This window comes from Protopterus annectens, chromosome 1.part0, assembly GCF_019279795.1.
Source record: "Protopterus annectens isolate FY-2018-M chromosome 1.part0, PAN1.0, whole genome shotgun sequence".
NCBI lineage: Eukaryota > Metazoa > Chordata > Ceratodontiformes > Protopteridae > Protopterus > Protopterus annectens.
In genome coordinates this window covers 1536164754-1536187979 of record NC_056725.1, presented here as the reverse complement: position 1 = coordinate 1536187979, position 23226 = coordinate 1536164754, and the positions used below count along the sequence as shown (strand labels likewise).

At 40.8% G+C, this 23226-nt stretch overlaps 1 protein-coding gene across 7 annotated transcripts in view; it reads left to right on the top strand.

Moving 5' to 3' along the window:
* The window catches only part of FAM227A (family with sequence similarity 227 member A), a 1098330-nt gene that overhangs the window by 475669 nt on the left and 599435 nt on the right, over window positions 1-23226 (top strand). For all 7 annotated transcript variants that reach the window (XM_044067984.1, XM_044067970.1, XM_044067965.1 and 4 more), the window contains one exon: window positions 7160-7264. In XM_044067984.1, coding sequence (XP_043923919.1) covers window positions 7160-7264 — 105 coding nt within the window. The remainder of the gene's footprint in view (window positions 1-7159; window positions 7265-23226) is intronic.

Here is a 23226-nt window from a genome sequence, read left to right as displayed (position 1 = left end):
CCACACCAGAGGTCAATCCCTCACTGGTTAGATCTGACCATAAACTAATCACTCTGGATATCCACATTCCACCCCCACCCCCGGTCAAAGAAACCACCGTAAAAAAACCTTTCAAAATCAAACTTCACGTTACTTAAGACCGAGGTGGAAAGTTTCAAATCCACCATGCTAAAGGATAACGCTGCCCAAGCTGCAAAATCCTTAACTAATGCACTCTACGGGCACCTACAAGAATGCATGGATCGTGCTATCCCAAGCAAAACCAAGACTCACTCCTCCAAGAAAAGGAAACCAGTCTGGTGGACTCCCATAAACAAGCTATACAATAGAAGGAGGAAACTAGTACAGAAAAGAGTAAAATCCCAAGAGGGGAAGACATCCCTGATCAGTATCAGCAAGAAACTACGATCCCTCATAAAATCATCCAAGGCTAACTTCGAAAGAAAAATTGCCAAGGACTCCAAAGATAACCACAAGGCATTCTTTAGCTATGTCAAAAATCTAAGTGGCAATTCCCAGAGCTGCTCAGAGTTAGTGCAGAATGGCTCAAAATACACTGAACCAACCAATATCGCCAACATCCTGGCAGACAGGTTCAGTGCAGACTTCACCCCAAAAGGGCCCATAACCATACCAGAAGGATGTAGCGCCCCTGAAATCACAGACACTCAGGTTAAAACAGCTCTCTCCAAAGCCATAAACACAGCATCAGTGGGACCAGACGGTGTCCCAGGTTGCGTCCTACATGAGCTCAAAGATGAACTAACCCCTCACCTAAACACACTGTTCAAACTCAGCTTCTCCACAGGCTGCATGCCCATAGAGTGGCACACAGCAACGGTTATTCCACTTCACAAAGGTGGAGCCACAACAGACCCCGGGGACTATTGCCCTATAAGCCTGACTAGCTTGGTCTGCAAGGCTATGGAGTGCATCATCATGGATCTCATTAACACAGACATTGCGAACCTCCAAACACTGGACCCTACCCATTTTGACTTTGTTAAGGGCAGATCATGCCTCCTAAACCTGGTGGACTTCTTTGAGACAGTTACCAAGGCTATAGACGAGGGAAAGGTGGTCCACACAGCCTACCTAGCCCTCGCAAAGGCCTTCAGCACCATTCCCCATTCTGGTATTATAGACAAGCTCACCAGCCTGAACATAAACTCTTACATCACGAGATAGGTTGCCAACTGGCTCATGGACAGAACCCACATGGTAAGAGTTGTAGGAACTAGGTCTGACTCTAAACCAGTTACAAGTTGCATTCCCCAGGGCTCAGTCCTAGGACCCCTCTTGTTCGGCATATACTTCTCAGAGATACAGGCAAACACAGGAGGACTATGGTTGACCAAGTTCACAGATGACTGCAAACTAGGGGCTATAACTGACTCTCTGGCTAACATAGACATCCTCCAAAAGGGTGTCACTGAGACAGATACCTGGTGTCAAAACCATTGCCTCAAGCTAAATGCCAAAAAGTGATTAGTCATCTCCTTTGGAAAAAACAAAGTACCCACAAATTACCACCTAGGTGGTAGCCCCCTAAATACACAAGATGAAATAAGAGATCTGGGGACCCAAGTAGATAGTAATCTCTCCTTTGATAATCACATTGCCAAAGTGGTTAGAAAATCCTTCTATGTGGCCCACCTAATCACAAAAGGGTTTGCATCCAGATCAAAAGAGGTCAGTGTGCCCCTCTACGCATCACTCATCAGACCCATCATAGAGTACAATGCCCCATTTGGGATATACCTTACAAGACACCTGCAATAGCTGGAAAGACCACAGAAGTACCTCACCAAGAGGATCACTGGCCTCAAACAGATGCCCTATGCAACTCGACTGAAGAAACTCCAGCTGTACTCGGTTGCATACCGCCTACTCAGAGGTGCTCTCTGCCTGATATACAAGGCCATGTCCAACCCAGAACTGATGGACATGCTCCACCTAAAGAAAACCATAACCCCTCGAGCCACACGCTCCAGGGAACTAAACCTCACAACAACAATAAACAGGACGTGCTGGAGGGATAGATTCCTGTCCAATGAGACTTCCCATGCTCTGGAACAAGATTCCAATCTACATTAGGCAGAGCTCCTCACTAACACTGTTCAAGGGAAACCTTGACAAGTGGATGGGAAACAGGAAGTTTACCCCAGGGATCACTTCAGTGGCTCTGCTGGACAGAGGTACAGGGAACTAATCTAAGGGGGCGGCGAAAGCCAACACATTCCGGTTAGGCTTATAAATGCCTTTGGGCAGATAGCCTAGTACCTACCTATGAACCTATGTACTGAACTGTAATGATGCAGATGTCTCATGGCACACAGACCCAGTTGCTGATAATTCTTTTTAAAGAAACAGGTAGTCTGTTGTCACTGTATAGCTGATCTATATATGCTACAGTAATTACTCATGAAACTATGAGTATATGTAGATGGCGGGATTAGTGAAGGTTATAACGAGGGGGAATTCTCTAATTATTGTGCTTCATATTAACATTGACCTGAGAGGAATCCAGGATGAATTCTTTCCTATAGATGATAGTATGTGTTTATAAAAAAAGTCAAAGAGCTGTGGATGAGTGTGCCCTGAAAGAAATAAAGGAAGGCATGCTCATGCCCAGAAGCAGTGCAGTAGAACATATATATATATATGGGAAGTCACCTTATAAAACATAATGCCATACTGAAATGGTAAATTATATATACAGTTCAGAAATAAAGTCATTACAGCTTCTCTGCCATGAATGACACGGAAATTTATAATAGCAGCATGAAATAAAAAGTTTTTTTTTATTTTATAATCTTAAAATGTGAGAAGTTAGTAAGGTGTGGCAATATTTAATATGCTGTAAATCCATACATCTCAAATTCTTTCCTCAATAATTCTGGACAATGCTAATAATAATGGGAGGATAAAGGTTCAAAATCAGGGTTAGTTTTTAAATATTACCCTAATTCTCTTAAAAAGTTAACAGAACAACAAGGTTTATGTCAGCATGCATTTTCTGAACAATAAGAAGAATACAAATCCATAATGTCTGGCATTATTGACTCACTATAATCTGCTTCCACTATGAATGGACAAAGACAAACCCGCAGAGGATCCGAATCCCTAAACTGTACCCCCCCCCCCCAAAAAAGCGAAAAAACATTTTTAAATTTTTTTTTTTTTGTGGGGAGGCAGGGCAAACTTCTCGGCACCCATAACCTCCTGAACTTATATGTATCAACTCCACGGTCACATTAACTTAATGAAGGGAGAGATTCCCCCAAAAAGTGTAATACTGCCAGCACAACTCACTGACTGTGATTTCCTATGAAAGAGCTATGATTCTTGGTGAATTGACTGTTGAGTAAATGAAGTTTGAGAATTCAGTCTTCATCCATCTGTAGGTAAATGCTGTAATCCTCAGTGATTTACCAGAAAATCAAAACTTTTATGTGAGACACAGCAAAACTATGAAGAAAATCAGGGACATTATCCAAAATGAGGGGCAGTTATGCACCAATATTTGTAGATTTAATGTGAAGCACATTTTATGTCAGAAAGCTATGCATATTCAGATGGTGGAATCCATGTATCACCTCAGTCTTGCCCTTGTAAGTTACTGACTAGGACTTATGTGGTATGCATATTGATGTTAATGGATCAACTGATGATAAATTCCACTTTTTGCAATTTTGATCTGTGACCTACAATGCACATATGTAAGAACTAATATTTATGTCTTTGCCATCAAGGAAATTATTAAAGAGGATTAGATTTATAGTCTAAATACACAGTTCTTTAACTGGAAATGTGATGCAGTTATACAGTTCATAATTATAAACAGGAAATTATAGCTGTAGTCATCTGGAGGTATGACACACATCTTTCCAGGGAACAGGGGAAGCAATCCCCATTATAGATGACAAAATTAGTGATAGGTCCTACCAAATGAAGAAGAGGTGACAGATAATTATAAAATCCAGCACAAGAGAAAAAGAGGGATGAAGAGGTATGCAGTAGAAATGATGACATTTTAAAAGAAAGTTCATCAAGTATATTAATCATGCTGTAGATTTAATTTACGGCAAGGTTTATATTATATGTTATCAAGAGAATGAATGCTGTCTATGTAGTTATTTTAACTTTTATAATGGCCAAAATGTACCATGATAACCTAAAGAAGGATAAACATTCTCCAACAGGGTAGTACTTAGTACAAGTCCATTGCCTCAAAAGCAGCATATTAAGCAGCTGTGAAGCATGGAATGAAAGAAAAAGCAAATGGATGCCGTCCTGTTTACACTCACTAAATGTGACTTTGCTATCTAATAAGCATAAAATTTTAAAAAAAGGTAAGCAAAAACTCAACTAATTGCAACTGCTTCAGCAGTTACAAGGACTAGACATTTTACTTTCCACTTGCAATTAGCAGCTTAAGAAGCCACGCTTAGCAAAGGTGTACAAAATAAATAAAATATAATGCAGCTGTGTATGTGTGTGTGTGTGTGTGTGTGTGTGTGTGTGTGTGTGTGTGTGTGTGTGTGTGTGTGTGTGTGTGTGTGTGTGTGTGTGTGTATGTGCACATCTCTATGTGTAGAGAAAGACAGAAAGACAGAGAGAGAGAGACTGAGTGAATGAGTGAGCGAGAGACACAGTATGCAGTCAAAGCCTTTTTTTTCTTTTTTTTTACCTGTCAACATCTGTGATCAAGAATTCTAGACAAAGTGACAAAAGTCAACAGTAGTGGGTGAGAGAAACCTGAACTCAGGGACAATTTTTAAATATAACCCTAATTCACTTAAAAAGGAGATAGAGCAAGAGGCTTTCCATCAACACAAATTGCCTGATCAGTAAGAAGTGTAAAACTATAATGCCTGGCCTTACTGACTATAATCCTCAGTGATTTACCAGAGATCAATTATTTTTGAGAGACAGGAAAAAATATGAGGCAAAATCAGAGACTTTATATAAAATCAGGGTGATTCCAGAGGCCTGGTGGTTGCAGTTCCTTGCACTGTATGATTTTTGTTCATTCATTTGATTGCAGTGAGATATCTGAGGTATATTCCATCAAAAAAGTGGATGTGACTGTAACTGTTGAGCACATTTGTGTGTGTGTGTGTGTGTGTGTGTGTGTGTGTGTGTGTGTGTGTGTGTGTGTGTGTGTGTGTGTGTGTGTGTGAGACATGTCTTTGCTTACTGTGAAGTTAGTCCAGTTTTTTTTTTTGCTAGTACATTCCTTATGTTCTGCAGATGAATGATTACTGGCTTCTCTACACAATCTCGAGGAGAAATTCCTCAAGCTTCAGCAGCTTGCAGAAAAAAAAAAGGTGGACAGCATAATGCCAAACACTTTTCTCCATAGGAAATTATTGCTGGAGCAATTTCTAATTGTGTGTCAGGAATGATTCACTTTATAAGGAGATTTCTCCCTTCTTTGAATTGGTGCAACCTTAGAGTTGGTATATATAAGTTCTGGAGGTGAGGGAGGCTTGCCACTCTGCAAAATACAAGAAAAAAGTTTTTTGCACTCTTGGTTTTCGAGCATTTTTTACTTATAAATGCAGAAATTAATATCACAGAATTTTAATGTATCCTGAGTAGATTTAGTTTGGTCATTGAAGACAGTATCTGTTTGCATAAGTATACCATTTATTGCATTTGGGTCTCCACTGGTAAAGCCAATGAAATATAAATGTATTTCTGACTAAGTTTGATTTTACTCTGAAGTTAAATTTAATGCTGCCAAGATTTGTGTTAAAAAATACTAACAATAACAGAAGGCATACCTGGTTGGGTTAGCAGAATGAGCTTAAGCTTGTCAACATGGTATCTAAGATACTGACACACACAGTAAGATTTCATACTATTAATTCCAACTTGTTTTGAGTAACATTTGGTTATATGTTTAGTCAGTCACATGTAAGGTCTGGTAGTTAATCCAGAGGACTGAAGCTCTATGCTGTTTATAAGCTGCTTCCTGTAACTTTAGTGTAGTGTTTGATTCCTTCCAACTTAATTTGCTTAACTACATGGCTCTGAGCAAGTAATTTAACCAGAAGTGCTCCCAGGTTGCCCCTAAAAAGAGATACTTGTATTAACTGGGTTTATCTGATCAATAAATAGATTAAACAGTAGTTAATATTTCCATAATGCTTGCATTTTAATTTACATTCTGAGTTTAATCAGGAAGATCTTAGGCTTTGTAGGGAATATAGCTGGTGCATGGCAGGTTCCTGTAATATACTTTTTTGGCTTTTTACTTTTAGATGTTCTTTTACCAGGTTTCTGTAATGCAACAGATGTCAACGTTCTCCCTGCACAGAAAAGCTTTTAAATAATCCATTGTATTGCTGATATTTCGCATTTAGCAAAAACACTATCACCTCTGATTTTTAAGACATTTTCCTGTTCTTTCTGTTTTTTTTAACAGAAATCCTGCTCAGTCCCATTTCTTTCAGGAAAGGGTCAAGGCAGCCCATCAGTACCTGATTTGTATGACAATTTCTGATAAAGTGCTTAAGAAGACCAGTTCTTCTGAGTCACTTCTAGATATAGGTATATGTGTAGTAATTTTTTTTTAAATACAAATAAAAATGCACTTTATTCTATTAAAATGTAAGCATTAAAATATGTATATTTTCTTGCTAAAGGTAATAAGTTGACATAGCCTTGCTGCTATAAGTAATTTTATTTGACTGTACATATGTTAATATATTTAACATAACTAAGATCATCCTTGAAGCTTGGACACACCTGCCTGACAGGACCCAGACAGCTGATGACCATAAGTAAATGATCTGGCTCAAATCAGTATGGGCAGATTTGTTTAAACAACTATTAGGAACACTTCCGTGAATCCTAGTCCCTGACAGCTGTACTGTGTACTAAAACGTCTGATAAATTTGCGACACTAGAGATCTATTATGGAAAGTTGCTTCACAACAGTTTGATCTGGAAACATTCATCTTTATCTTCAAGAAAACAACTGACTTGAGGTGGTCATGTTCTATATGTGTACATGTTAATTCAAGTAGAAGAAATATGTAATTATTGTGTGTATAGTTGCCGGTTAATGCATATATTATAGCATAAACAAATGCATTAACAATGTTGCATCAGTATTAACATTCTACTGTACTGTTTTCCAACTTAGCCAGATCTTGCAAGTCAAAATTTCCTGTTTGATCGAATTGCAGAAAATTATATCCAGCTCATGACAGACTGTCGCTCTATTCAGTATGGAGAGGTGTTTTTAAAGGTAAGATGCTTTACAGACTCTAAAGATGGGATAAATCTATTGTGGAAAATGACAATTTTTCAGTCTGTCATTCCTACTGTAGATTGAATGTCTGTTTGTACAACTACAGATCCAACCCCAGAGATGGTGCCAAAGACCTTTTCAATCAAAATCAAATACAGTGATGTACTAAATACTCTTTATAATTCTAATGTCATGTCAGCAGAGACACTTTTGTTAAAGGCATGCTATCATGGATGGATATAGTATACCATATCATACCATACTGTTGTAATTTTTTTTACACTCCTACCTCCAGCTACTACTACTGACCTCTTGCATCATCCCTGTTACTCTCCAACTTGCCCTGAGTATTCCAACAGCTCCTTCTTGGAATATTCCAATCAGTCCTTCACTAGCTGGGCCTCTAACTTCTCAACAAGGCAGATCTTGAATGGCTAAGCAAGTCATAATGGGACAGGAAGTGAGGTTTCAGTCAGGTCAGCTGGATGAGTACAGAAAGCTCCCATGCATTGGACAACTTGTCTGTCATCCCATTCAGCCATTACTTGGCCCATTAGTTGCTTGGTCTTCACCAGAAATCACGCAAACTGTGACTTATCCCTCACCCTCCCCAAGGAATAGGAGAGTTAGACATCAGCTGCTTCATCTTATACCCCAGTGGGCCTTTTCTTTTCTGAAAATCTGTTCTCAAACCTGGTTTACCAGCAGCACAGAGGAACACCTTACCTCTGTGCTTTTGACTGGCTGTACTGCTCTAATGTTGAGAAAGTAGCTATCTCTTTGTCTATAGTAATCTAGAGAAAATTTCAAGCTTTAAGAAAGGTGTATGGGGATCCGATTTTAAATAAAGTTGTTAGAATAAATAATATAAACTAACAGGCAGAGGTGTGATTTCTGTAAACTCCACTCATATACTCCTTGTGTGAGTAAGCAGTTTGTTCTGTTTCATAAGTCTAGAATTAAGAAGATTTTGGGCCTACTTAGGCAGGAGCTACAAGTTTTACAATGCAGGATATAGACTATTAGACTGCTGTTGATATTCATTATATTGATCATTGCTGCAGTAACCTTAGCTATATGGGTTGTATCCTACCAAGGATATAACAGCCAAACAGCTTCCAGAGCTTCAGGGCACCTTACAGACCCCAAACCTGCAGTCATCATGAGCTGAGCAGACTAAAAGACAGGTTTGGTTGTTAAGCCCGTCAGAGTAAGGTTACCACCCGTCCCATTGTCAGTGGGACACTCACGGGTTGAGATGCCTCATCCCGTTGCCCGCTGTGCAAAGTACTGGGACTTGAAAAGTCCCGCTTTTCAATAGCACTCAATTGCCGTGGAAAAGTCACAATTACTTCCGGCTTTTCCACGGCAATTCAGTGACATCACTAACCCAGACCTGCAGGTAAAGCTGCTGCCTGTTAGGTCTGGGTGCTTTAATTCGTGCAGCAATTGGCTGCAATTTATGAAAGGGGTGGGGATTTGGGCAAGAAGAGCCCTGCAAAGATTGCAGCTGTAGGAGTGCTTTGTTTTAAGCGCTTCTACAACCGCTAAAAAAATGACCAAGATTTTTTTTTCTAATGAGCCAGCAATCCATCCGTTCATCCAGCCAGTCAGCCATCCAGTCAGTCAGCCATCCATCCATTCATCCAACCAGCCAGCCAGCCATCCAGCCATCCATTCATCCAACCAGCCAGCAATCCATCCATTCATCCAGCCTGTCAGCCATCCATTCATCCAACCAGCCAGCCATTCATTCATCCAGCCAGCCAGCCATCCATTCATGCAGCCAGCCATCCATTCATGCAGCCAGCCATTCATTCAGCCATCCATCCACTCATACAGCCAGCCATCTATTCATGCAGCCAGCCATCCATCTAGCCAGGCAACCATTCTTGCAGCCATCCATCCAGTCATTCATCCTTCCAGCTGCTACTCTCACCAACCAGCTAGCCACTCCAGCAGCCAGCCAACCAGCCACTCCAGCAGACAGCTAGCTAGCCACTCTACCAGCCATCCGTCGTAACCACAAGAGCATCTCCTTCACCACTCCTGTGGTGATGTCATGGCAGAGGGTGTGGCCAGTGTCATATTGGCCACACCCCCCATTGCCCCACTTTGGCCCGCTTAAAAAGTGGCAACCCTGCATCAGAGCTTTCCTGCTGCAGAAAGGTACACTCCTCTGCAGGCTTTCAAAGTTCAGTGGTCAGCTTCTGCCTTTGCTGGGCAAATAAGTTCCCTTTGGGGAAAAAAACTCCCACTTTATAGAAAATGTTTATTTTATTGTACGTTCCTGTTTAAGAAAGTTATTTTTAAGCTAGGAGTGTATGTTTTCTATGGACTGTCACAAGACATAATTGTACTTTTAAACTGAGCTCTCTTTTTTTCTTTCAGTTTTAAGGTTGTTTAAAATAATTGAAAAACATTTTTTTCTGTGAAGAAACTGTGTTTATTTTACTTTTTGAGGGTAGCAAAATATTTTAAAGTGCTTTTGTTTTTGTGGAAAACAAGTAACTTTTAAAGACTTTATATTTTTACCAGCTTTTGCTGCTTGTTTTCCCTGGGAAAGAGGCACTATTTTTGGCTTGACCATGGAACAAAGTATAGGTCCCATGATCAGACCTTCTTCCAGACACAATAAAAATTAAGCTAGTAGCCTTTGCCACCACTGTAAACTAGCAATTTGCCTCAGCTGCAGGTCGGTGATTCTGCTGTGGCCATAACTTATTGCTCAGACCACTCATTTTTACCCTGTATCCCTCTGGTGTATCACCTGCAGCCACTATGGATTAGGGTCTAGGCATGTCCTCTGTGGCTGTTGGGGTCCCCTCACTGGGCAAGTGAGAGCCATTCTTGTCAGTCCTGGGAGTGGGAACAGGGAAGGCTTCCCTGTTTAGTGAGAATGTTGTGCCTATCCCTTGAGAAGCTGCTGCCGCCACCATTAATAACACTGTTGGCTCAAAATTTCCTTCCAAAACGAAACAGAAGCCTAAACACTGATCTACTCCTCCTCAAACTTCCTTAGACAAGGGTAGGTTACCGGGTCTGGCTCAGGGTTTAATTCAGGCTATTGATCCTTCTTATACGGTGGTTTATGGTAAAAGAAAGGGGAATACTTCTTTTCCTGTAGAGATTCAAGATTCTGAATCTGGACAGGAAGGTAAAGGAACAGATACAGGGGTTTTTCCTCAGTTTTCTGATTCAGACTCAGAGGAGAGCTCAGTTTCTGATTATCCAAGTTGAGGTTTCTCTTTCTCTGAGACTATTTCCAAAATGTACCAGTGTTTTCACTGCGAGGACACTGAGGTTTCTCAGTCCTTCAGAAAGTACTTGGAACTTTTGCAGAAAGAATTTCCAGGACCTTCACCCATTCCCCATTTCTGTCCACGCCGGAGGATGTATATGTCACTGCCTGCATCTTTCCTGACAGTCAGCCTGCTGACTCTAAAAAGGTAGATAAAAATTATAAAGTTCCTCTGTCTTTTATGTCTTTATACACTCTTCCGAAACATGACCCAGCAGGTATAGCTTTAGTTAATCATACTGTTGCTAAACATTTGGTTAATTACAATCCTAATCTTTTTCATAAGAATGGAAAAATGATGTGCTTCTACAACTTTGATATTTCAGAATATTTAATTATCAGGCATATATGTTAATATTTATTCTGATTTATGAAAGTATGAGGAATATTTTTTCTTCAGCTTCTTCTTCTGAGGAAAAATCTGCATTAAATAATGTAGTATCTTTCACTGTACAAGTTACTGCTCATTGTTTACAGTGCACATATGACTCAGTTTATACTTCTTCCAGGGCTATGTCCACAGGTACTGTTTTGAGGAGATTTGCCTGGCTGTGTGTTCTCAAAACCTCCCAGATGATGTGAAAAATTAGATTTTAAATTATTCTTTGGATAAAGATTTAGTTTTTGGTTCCTCTGCTGCAGAGGCGATCAAAAAGTGTGATTTTCACTTTCCTTTTCCAAATATTCTAAGGGATTATCTAACCCCCTCATTCAGTTTTTGGCAAAAAGCAAAACAGACAGCCTCAACAAAATGCTGGTAATTTAAGAAGAAATGGCAAGGGGTTCCAAAAAGAATCCAAGAACTCCCTAAAGTCAAGGACAGTACAACAAGTCAGAAATAATATTTAAGGGATCTTCTACCCCTCTCCCATCCTGAACCCCCCCCCCCTTTTCTCTTCCAGAAAGTCTGAATCTCCACTTTTCTGTTTGGCAACAGATAGTTTTAGACAAATGGGTTCTGAATGTCATTCTAGAGGGTAATCAGTCATTCACCAGACCAGCCATGTCCGAGGAAGAATCAGTTCCTCTTTCTCAGGCTGGGAAAGTTTTTTTTTTATTCAAGGATGTTTTCAGTATGAAATAAAAAAGAATGCTTGTAGACCAGTTCTGGATTTTTCTTTCCTAAGCCTGTTTCTGATAGTGCCCAGGTTCAAAATGATGTCACTTCATGACCTGTTACCTCTTTCTCATTCAGTCTTCCTGGTAACACTAGATTTAAAATGTGCTTAATGTCACATCCTTATTCATCCTGACTTCGGAGGTTCCTAAGGTTTTGTGTCTGGATCACCTTATCAGCTCTTTGCCTTACCTTCTGGACTATCTGCTGCACCAAAAGTGTTTACAAAGCATCTAGCTCCAATTATAGCTCATTGCAATCTACAGGATGTCCACATTTTCCATATTTAGATGACTTGCTTATCTTGCAGGGTCTTTTTTAAAGTGTCAGGAATTTTTCATGTGGGTGAGAAATCCCTTATACAAGCTGGAATTCCAAGAGAACATTCAAAAGTCTTTTTGACTCCTCCTCACAGGATTGTTTTTCTGGGGTGTCAGCTAGACATCTCAGTTTCAAGAGCTATTCTTCCACAGGAAAAAAATAGATGTATATCCAGATCTATTTCTAAGGTTTTCCATTCAGATTTTGGTCACTGCGAGGGAATACCGCAGGATTTTGGGTCTCATGGCATCTGTGATTCTTATGATACCCCAGGCAAGACTCCACATGAGAAACATACAATGGTATCTGAAGTCTCTTTAGTCCTAGCATCAACATCCTTTGAGTTTTTAAACTCATATGCTGTGGTTTGTCAGAAGAGAAATCACTTGATGGAGACAGCAGATATCCCTAAGTCCAAATCTTCTTCCCTATTCCAAAGCAGTCAGTCATTATAGTCTCCTCAAAATTTGGTTAGGGAGCTGTTTCAGGAGGGATAAAAGTACAAGGTGTGTGGGACACCAAGGACAGATGCAAAGACTATTAATATAAAAGAGATGCTGGCACTGATCAAGGCACTCAACCCTCTGAATTATCTTTGGTACCTGAAACTTCTTGAAGTTGTTGCAGACAGTACCACAGTTATATGGTACATCAACAAGCAAGGGAGAACCAGGTTGTACCCCCTTTGCAGACAGCCATGTCAGTGTGGATATAGCTTTACAGCATAATTTCACTTTACAGGTATCCTGCTTTCTGTCAGAACAAAACTGTATGGCAGACAAGCTGAGCAGGACAAGGGCAGACCCCCCTTGAATGGAAACTCAATTAGGGGTATTCCAAGATTTGCTCTATCTGTGGTGTGTTCCTCAAGTAGACATTTATAACTCCTCTCCGAACAATCAGCTGGCAAGATTCTGCTCTATGACTCCATGCAAGAAGGCTTGGAAGACAGTTGCCTCTTCTTTTCCTTGGACAGCAGTGTTCCTGTATTCTTTTCTACCATTTACACTGATATCCAGGGTGCTTCTGAAGATTCAGAAGGAATCCACCAAGATCATTGTGGTGGCTGTTCTCTGGCCCAGGCAACAGTGGTACTCCATTCTTTTTGAAAATGGCCTGGGGCAATTATCACAAGCTTCCTCACAGAATGGAGGAATGTGGAGCAGGTACTAATTGAGGCAAGAAAGCCTGCTACCTGAAAATCATATATTAGCAAATGGAAAAGATTTTCTAGTTGGTGCCAACAGTACAATGAGAACCCATGCAGAGCTCGCTGTTCTACAGTTTTACAACCTTTGTATGAGATACTATCCTATGGCTTTTCTTCTTCCATCAGTGTTCATTTATTGGGCATGTCAGCATGTCTGTCCATGGATCCTTCTCTTTCAATGCATTCTCATGTCAAAATGTTTTTGAAAGGAGTTTTACATAAGAGGCATCCAAAAAACTGATGGCCCCTCCTTGGGAATCTTAATTTTGTGTTAGAGAAGCTAACACTTGCTCCATTTGCGTTAGCTAACCTAGCTGACCTGAGGTTCTTAACATGGAAAACAGTTTTACTGATTGCTTTGACCTCTGCAAGATAGGTATCTGAGTTGCGAACTCTTATGCTGAGTCAACCCTGTCTCATTTTTCACAGATACAGAGTTACTTTGAGAATTGAATCTTTTATGCCTAAAGTGAATTACGAGTTTAATTTAAGGCAAACTATCTATTGTCCTGTTTTCTTTCCTGAGGCTAAAAATAAGGGCAAATGGATAATCCATACCTTGGATGTTCACAGATAACTCAGGCAGTATTTTGACAGAACTAAATCTTTCAGATCTTCCCTCTCTCTGTTGGTATGATAGCCCAAACCCGTCTTTTTAGTTAGCTCAGCCTGATCTGACTAATGGTTTGGGAACATGGACGGTATCCCGAAGCCTTGGAAGTTGGCCATCTGTTAGTGCCTATGCAGGATATAACCTCATATAGCTTAGGCTATAGCAGCAGTGATCATTCAAACATCTACTGTTGTGGCAAGTCTACTTACACAGCTGTACTTTTTCAGTCCAACTACTATTTCCTACTGTACCATATAATTCACAGTATACAGATGAAATCAGACTTTATAACAATTATGTGTAACAAGTTTATCTTCAAAAATCTCTTTTGAAGAATATCAGGATCACAAAGAAATTAATTCATTAAACAACATATTTGTAAGTTGGACAGCTTAGCTTCTACATGTTGACTTTGGCAAAAAGTGAACAAGTCTGGCATCTTGGGATTGCCTTTTATGCCAGACAATTTGTGTAAATAAGTTGGGCAGTATCACACATATTAAGGAGTATATGAAGTAGTTAAGAGCAAATTCAAAAAAATGTTCAGAAAGTATTCGGTATTGGTCTATATGAATGCAGTCTGTTCTTTTGGGAAATCAAAACTAGGAAATTCTTCATTTAGAAGAAACTGTGACCAAACATTACATTTTCCATGAAAGAAAAAAATGTGGCGTATAAATAAGACAGAATTATTTTTATACCAAATTCGGTTTTGACAGAGACCGGGACCCAGATAGTAGAGTTTGTATAACTGGCAACTTAATAGAAATATGGTGAAAACATCAGGATCTTCATTCAATATAGGATTTTACAGTGTTTTTCATTTATATTGTCAGTGCTACAGCGGTGGTGGTGCTGCGGTAGCGTTGTCGCCTCACAGCAAGACGTTGTGCCATTCGATTCTCAACTAGAGCGCCTTCTGTTTGGAGACATACGTGAATGGGTGTACCTTCGTTGAAGGTTGTGCATCAGGGCTGGCAAACTCGGCACGTAAAAAATCTACTGCCAGTCATTAGCGGACCGGAGTTCCGCTGTGGTGACCCCTAACTGGGAAAAGCCAAAAGACACAAACAAACATTGTCAGTGCTGACTGGTACCAGAATTTCATGTTAAAGATTTTCTATTTTAAAAGCATTGAGGAATAACTTTTGTGCAACAGGTAGCATATATTGATACAAATGTCTGTATAAAAAGTGAATGGTTTTCTGCTCTGTACCCATTTCTCCTTCACCCAATTAGTGAGATGTGTTTTATTTAAATATTAGTACAAATTATTTTATTGCCTTGCAATGTATCAGAGTCACAATCTCTAAACCTTATACGAAAGTTATCAGACACCTTTGTGATCAGAATAAAAATCTTATTTCAATCATAAACCTGTTAAGTTTCTTTGTAAACTCAGTTACTGAGCTAACAGTTCTTAGTACAGAATGGGTCTTCCTGCCATTTATGGAAAAAAATTCAGATTTTTAAGCCTGATTTTACAGTTTCTCCGTTTTTTAATAGCCTGCCACAATTTCTGATCTTAATCCCATGTTTTTTAAAATGGATACTCGTATAGTCTATACATTCTGTGTTATTAACAAGTTTGAAAATACTTGTCAAATCACCCACAAAGAGGTTAAAATGAACATACTCTCATCTAATACAGTAAAATAATTGGGTCTTTTCCTTTTGTTTGTGATGCTTTAATTAGAAAGTATTTGTCTAGTCATCTAGAGTTTCTTTTTAACACAATGCAAAACTACGCTTTGTTTTTATGAAACCTAGCACTACAAAAAGTGGCCATTCTTTTATTTTAACATGCTGTAAAAAAACAAAACTTATCTTAGACCTCGTGTGTACACAATGCAAAGCAAACACAGCTTTATTCTAAGCATGTTTATCACAACTCAGAAGTCTGTTAGCTGGGACTGCCTCTGGTAACTCAACCTGGAATCAGCTGAATAACTTTTCACTACTGCTTCCCTTAATATCTTAAACAACATAGACCTTGTCAGGACAAAATAACTACATAAAACAATCTCTATTGCATAACTCCACATCACAGACCTAATGAAAGTGAGCTAATTCATGGATGAAATTTAAAAACAAAATGATCTTCCAATCGATAAATCGGAGCACAAACACCTCTGTAATAAAATCAAATCTTTTTTCATACATAGCAAGACAGTGATGCAGCACTTTACAGCAAGTCCACTCTAAAATCTTCTCAAAATTCTAAGCAACCAACACCATCATCTTCCCAGGTAAATCCCCCACCTTTAACTGCCTGTCAAATGATCATCCACTTCATGTGACAATAAAATTCTGCCAAAAGTTCTCTATACTCGAATGCCACCATCAGCCATAATACCAAAGAACGCTCTGATATTAGTTCCCAAATTATGTCTACAGCAAATCGTGGTAAGAACTTGATGTTAGCAGAAGTGTCAAAAATTTCTGTGTGTAAAATACTTAAAAATCTTGAAATATTCTGCATATCCCCACATAACGGATCCTCCTATACCCCAGACATAGTACTTGTGTGATATCTCACCCCATCTCTATACTGCTTAACAGGTTCATAGGTTCATAGGTTCATAGGTTCATACTAGGCTATCTGCCCAAGGGCATTTATAAGCCTAGCCCATAGTTATTTGGCTTTCGCCATCCCTTTAGTTTGAATAAAACTATGCCTATTATTTTGCTGTGCCTCTGTCAAGCAGTGACACTGAAGTAATCCCTGGGGTATATCTGCGATCCCCCATCCATTGGTCAAGATTCCTCTTGAACAAGGCCAGCGAGGTGCTCTGCCTCACATGTACCGGGATTTTGTTCCACAGCATAGGGAGTCTCTGGGTGATGAATCTGTCCCTCCAGCATGTTCTATTAATAACCATGTCAAGGTTTAAGTCTCCCGCCCTTGTGGTTCTGAGGGATCTAGATTTTTTGAGGTGAAGCATATTCATCAAATCAGGGTTTGACATGGCCTTATATGTCAGGCACAGGTCACCTCTGAGCAAGCGGTATGAGACTGAATAGAGCTGGAGTTCTTTCAGTCGGGCAGCATAAGACATATTTTTGAGACCCTTTATCCTTTTGGTGAGGAACTTTTGGGGCCTTTCCAGCTGCTGCAGGTGTCTGGTCAGATACATTCCGAATGGGGCATTGTACTCAATCATAGGTCTAATGAGTGATGAGTACAGGGGGCGATGACCTCCCTTGATCTAGATGTGATTCCCTTCATGATCAGGTGGGCAATGTAGAAGGTTTTCCTAACTACTTTAGCAACATGAGTGTCAAACGAAAGGCTACTGTCAACCTGGGTCCCCAGATCCCTGATGACTTCTTCTGTGCTCAGTGGATTGCCACCTATATGGTAGCTAGGGTAACCTTGTTTTTCCCGAAGGGTATGACTATGCATTTCTTGGCATTTAACTTTAGGCCATGGCTCTGGCACCAGTTATCCGTTTCTGTGAGGCCCTTCTGAAGGATATCTGTCTCAGATGTGTTTTCGACTATGGCGCCCAGATTGCAGTCATCTGCAAACTTTGTCAGCCATAACCCTCCTGTGTTTGCTTGTACTTCAGAAAAGTAGATGCCGAACAAGAGTGGACCCAGGACTGAGCCCTGTGGGACACCACTTGTGACAGGCTTTGAGTCTGACATGGCTCCAGCAACTCTGACCCTGTGGGTTCTGTCACTTAGCCAGTTTGCAACCCATCTTGTGATGTATGGGTTTACATTCAAGCTGATGAGTTTTTGATGATACCTGAGTGGGGTATTGTGTCGAAGGCCTTTGCCAGGTCAAGGTAGGCTGTATGGACTGCCTTATGGCCTTGGTGACTGTCTCGAAAAAGTCAACCAAGTTTAAAAGGCATGATCTGCCTTTGACAAAGCCAAACTGGGTTGGATCCAAAGTCTGCAAGTTCCCTATGTCTTTATTTATGAGTTCCATTATGATCCTCTCCATGGCTTTGCAGATAAGGCTTGTCAAGCTAATGGGACGGTAATTTCCAGGGTCGGTGGAGGCACCGCCCTTGTGAAGTGGGACCACAGTCGCCGTGCGCCACTCCTTGGGTACGTATCCTGAGGTGAGGCTAAGATTAAACAGCTGTCCTAACTGCGGGTTTAATTCCTCATTGAGTTCATGGAGCACACAGCCGGGGACACCATCCGTCCCATGGATGCTGTGTTTTTGCTTTGGAGAGAGCAGTTCTCACCTGGGCGTTGGAGATGTTTGGGGGCTACAATCCTCTGGTATAGATATCTCTCCTTTTGGGGAGGGGAGAAGTTTGCACTGAACCTGTCAGCCAGTATGTTGGCAATGTGTGTAGGTTCAGTAATCTTCACATCATTTTGAACTAATTCTGAGCATATCTGGGAGTTTCCTCCTAGGTTTCTAACATAGCTAAAGAAGGCCTTATGATTGTCTTTGAATCCTTGGCGATTTTTCTCTCAAAATTTGCCTTGGATGATTTTATGAGAGCTCTTATTTTTTACTTATAATGATCAAAGGTGTCTTACCTTTCAAGGATTTTGCTCTATCTTGTAGTAGCTTCCTCCTTTTGTTGTAGAGCTTGTTTATGGCTGGGGTCCACCAGACTGGACGCTTGCCTTTGGTACAAAGAGTCTTAGTTTTGTTTGGGATTGCCTGATCCATGCAGTCCTGTAGGTGCTGGTAGAAGGCATTTGTAAGTGATTCAGCGGTTTGAGTAATGTTTACCACTGGCTCAGGGGCCTTAAAGGAGACCACACTAGTTTTTAGAAGTGTGAAGTCGGCTTTTGAGAAGTTTTTCACTGTGGTCTTTTTTGTTTCAGGTGGGGGCGGGATGAGGACCTCCAGCGAGATTAGTTTATGATCTGATCTCACCAGTGAGGGGTATACTTCCGGTGTTGAACATTGTGATCCCATGTTCGTGATGATGAGATCAAGTATGTTTTCTCCTCTTGTGGGGATGGTGACTAGTTGTTCCATGGCATTTGAGTTTATGAACTCCAGGAACCTTTGGGCTAGAGTGTTTGGGCTTGAGTAGTGTTCCCAGTCTATATTAGGGTAGTTGAAGTCACCTAGTATGATGGTGTTTGGAGATACATTTTTCCCCTCCATTGTTTTCAGGAAGGCCATGTGAGGTTCCTGAGTTTGAGAGGGTGGCCTGTAACATGCTACAAATTGCAGAGCAGTCTTGCCTATGGTTAATTGCACCTGGATGGTCTCCGATGCATCGTGCGTTGCCACCAACCTTGAGGTGTGGGTGTCCTTTATGAATATGGACACCCCCCCTCCTTTCTTGGTGTCGTCCGGATTTTGGGGCCGGAACGCATGATATGAGGTGAAACCTGCTAGTGCTGGGGTGCTCTCAGGAGCCTTGAACCAGGTTTCTGTCACAGCACAGACATCGATGTTCTCCATACTGAGAAGGGCCTCGAGTGCGTGCATCTTGAGATTGAGACTTCTGGCATTGAGCAGCATTACCCTTAGTTTTTACTTTTTGTGTTCTAGGGTGGTAGGTTTAGAATTTGAGCCTTGCCTAAAAAGGCACTATGGGGTGGCAAGAGCCTTTGCCAATATCCGGAAGCCTAGGGGTGACAGGTGCAAGCCATCCCTTGCGAAGCAGCGTGGCTTGTCCAGCATGTCATCCCAGGCAGACAGACATTGATCCCCTTTGAATGACACCAGAATTTAAGCCAATTATTAAAGCTGATCATCTTATCACTGTATTGTGGCATCATTCTAGGTGAAGGTAGGATACTGCTCAAGGTCAGGGTCATACCTGCCTGGGCTACATAATCAGAGAGCTCCTCAATGTCTCTTTTCATGTAGTCCAAGGAGGTACGTCTCAGGTCGTTGACACCAGCGTGGACAATGACTGAGTCGTACTTGTACCTGCTGTTGAGAGACCTGAGTGCTTGTGTTATGTGGCGGATTCTAGCGCCCGACAGGCAGCTTACTGTGACCCTCTCCTTACTCAGTCTGGTGAGCGGGACGTCAGTGTGTCTGACTATGGAGTCACCTATGACAAGTATGTTTGGTGTTGTATTTGGCCTTAAGGGCAGTGACTGCTTTGCACACTGATTTTGTTGTTTATGTGTTGTTTGTGTGGTGTATTGAGTTTGCAGTTGCTTGGGTGTCTGCTTTGGAGGCCTCTGCTGTTTAGGTAAGTTTTTACTCAGAGCCTCCGAGTATGTCTTAGTGTGTTTATGTGTTTGATTCAGTGGTGTGGTTGAGTTATGTGAGACTGGTATTGTGGTGTGTGTAGTTGCCTTCTCCTCCTGCCTGGTCTTGCCAGTCCTGAGTTGAGAGAGCTCAGCCTCCAGTCTGGCTAAATAGCTGCATCTCTCACAAGTGTTAGTGTTACATGGGAGGAGGAGATGGTTGTCCGTGTACATGAGGCAATTGTAACATTGTCTCAGAATTCCCAGATTCACCAAATGGGCAGGAGAGGACGCCAGCATCTGACCCTTCGACATGCTAGAAAGAATTATGAGTTGGTATGAGACAGAAAAGTAGTGGGCTTAGCAGGGAAGTGGGCACTCCTGGAAAGGTTTTGCTAGTGAGAGATTTGTATAATATAGGAGTGCTTGACCTGCAAAGAGAATGCTTATAAGACAAGGGATATGCTTATAAGACAAGTGCTGAGCTTTTGAGAAGAAAAAGCTATTTGGAACAAGTGCTGCACTTTTAGTGTAGGTGTAAACTGTTTAGGTTCCTAACAGAGCAGTTCTAAGGGAAAAATTGAAGAACAGACTTTCTGGAGCCAGAAAGAGTTTAACCTTGTTTAACCGGCGCTGCCCGATGCTGCTCTAGTGGCAACTCCGGCTAATCGGCTAAAGCACGTTAAAGCGTGCTTGATAGTAGGGGCTGGAAAGAAGCAGGAATAGACCCAAAAGGGACAATAAAACTACAGTTTCAAGTCAGTAACCACCTCTACGGGGCAGGAAGCTGCTCAATGTTAGTCACTGCCACTGATGAACAGAGAGACCCTCCTTCAGCCCAAGCAAAATGGCCTCACAGAAACTTTCAAACAGTTCAGGAACAGCAAGCCTGTAACTGAACTTTTAACTCTCAGAAAAGTGGGAAAAAAGCAAGATTTTTTTTTTTTTTTTTTTTGTTTTTTACAGAGATAGCAGAGGTTCACAAGTAATATCAAGTTATAACAGTGCAGTAAATGACCCCACACAAGAGTGTTAGGTCAAGGACAGAAAATATGCAAGTTTTAAGAAAAAAACAATTTAAAATTAAGTGCAAACAGGAAATTCAGCAAACAGCTTTTGGTTGTGCTCTAAATACAGCTACTAATACAGAAATCAAGTTTAACAAGCCAGAAAATGCTCAAGCTAGGCAGCTATGCAGAAAAACTTAGCAAATAAACAGAGAAAAATACTTAAAATCTCAAAAGTGGCTCCCTTCTTCTCTCAGCGTTTTTTCCTCTTGGAGGGTGCTTCACCAACAGCCAACAAGCCTGAAAAGATGCTCAAACCACAAGGCAACTAGGTTTTAAGAGAGGAAGATGAAGGAGTTATGGAAATGACCTCTAGTGGCCAATAAAACTACAGTTTCAAGTCAGTAACCACCTCTACGGGGGCAGGGAAGCTGCTCAATGTTAGTCACTGCCACTGATGAACAGAGAGACCCTCCTTCAGCCCAAGCAAAAATGGCCCCACAGAAACTTTCAAACAGTTCAGGAACAGCAAGCCTGTAACTGAACTTTTAACTCTCAGAAAAGTGGGAAAAAGCAAGATTTTTTTTTGTTTTTGTTTATTACAGAGATAGCAGAGGTTCACAAGTAATATCAAGTTATAACAGTGCAGTAAATGACCCCACACAAGAGTGCTAGGTCAAGGACAGAAAATATGCAAGTTTTAAGAAAAAACTATTTAAAATTAAGTGCAAACAGGAAATTCAGCAAACAGCTTTTGGTTGTGCTCTAAATACAGCTACTAATACAGAAATCAAGTTTAACAAGCCAGAAAATGCTCAAGCTAGGCAGCTATGCAGAAAAACTTAGCAAATAAACAGAGAAAAAAAACTTAAAATCTCAAAAGTGGCTCCCTTCTTCTCTCAGCGTTTTTCCTCTTGGAGGGTGCTTCACCAACAGCCAACAAGCCTGAAAAGACGCTCAAACCACGAGGCAACTAGGTTCTAAGAGAGGAAGATGAAGGAGTTATGGAAATGACTCTAGTGGCCAATAAAACTACAGTTTCAAGTCAGTAACCACCTCTACGGGGGGCAGGGAAGCTGCTCAATGTTAGTCACTGCCACTGATGAACAGAGAGACCCTCCTTCAGCCCAAGCAAAAATGGCCTCACAGAAACTTTCAAACAGTTCAGAAACAGCAAGCCTGTAACTGAACTTTTTTAACTCTCAGAAAAGTGGGAAAAAAGCAAGATTTTTTTTTTTTTGTTTTTTACAGAGATAGCAGAGGTTCACAAGTAATATCAAGTTATAACAGTGCAGTAAATGACCCCACACAAGAGTGCTAGGTCAAGGACAGAAAATATGCAAGTTTTAAGAAAAACGATTTAAAATTAAGTGCAAACAGGAAATTCAGCAAACAGCTTTTGGTTGTGCTCTAAATACAGCTACTAATACAGAAATCAAGTTTAACAAGCCAGAAAATGCTCAAGCTAGGCAGCTATGCAGAAAAACTTAGCAAATAAACAGAGAAAAAAATACTTAAAATCTCAAAAGTGGCTCCCTTCTTCTCTCAGCGTTTTTTTCCTCTTGGAGGGTGCTTCACCAACAGCCAACAAGCCTGAAAAGACGCTCAAACCACGAGGCAACTAGGTTTTAAGAGAGGAAGATGAAGGAGTTATGGAAATGACTCTAGTGGCCAATAAAACTACAGTTTCAAGTCAGTAACCACCTCTACGGGGGCAGGGAAGCTGCTCAATGTTAGTCACTGCCACTGATGAACAGAGAGACCCTCCTTCAGCCCAAGCAAAAATGGCCTCACAGAAACTTTCAAACAGTTCAGGAACAGCAAGCCTGTAACTGAACTTTTTTAACTCTCAGAAAAGTGGGAAAAAAGCAAGATTTTTTTTTGTTTTTGTTTTTTACAGAGATAGCAGAGGTTCACAAGTAATATCAAGTTATAACAGTGCAGTAAATGACCCCACACAAGAGTGCTAGGTCAAGGACAGAAAATATGCAAGTTTTAAGAAAAACGATTTAAAATTAAGTGCAAACAGGAAATTCAGCAAACAGCTTTTGGTTGTGCTCTAAATACAGCTACTAATACAGAAATCAAGTTTAACAAGCCAGAAAATGCTCAAGCTAGGCAGCTATGCAGAAAAACTTAGCAAATAAACAGAGAAAAAATACTTAAAATCTCAAAAGTGGCTCCCTTCTTCTCTCAGCGTTTTTTCCTCTTGGAGGGTGCTTCACCAACAGCCAACAAGCCTGAAAAGACGC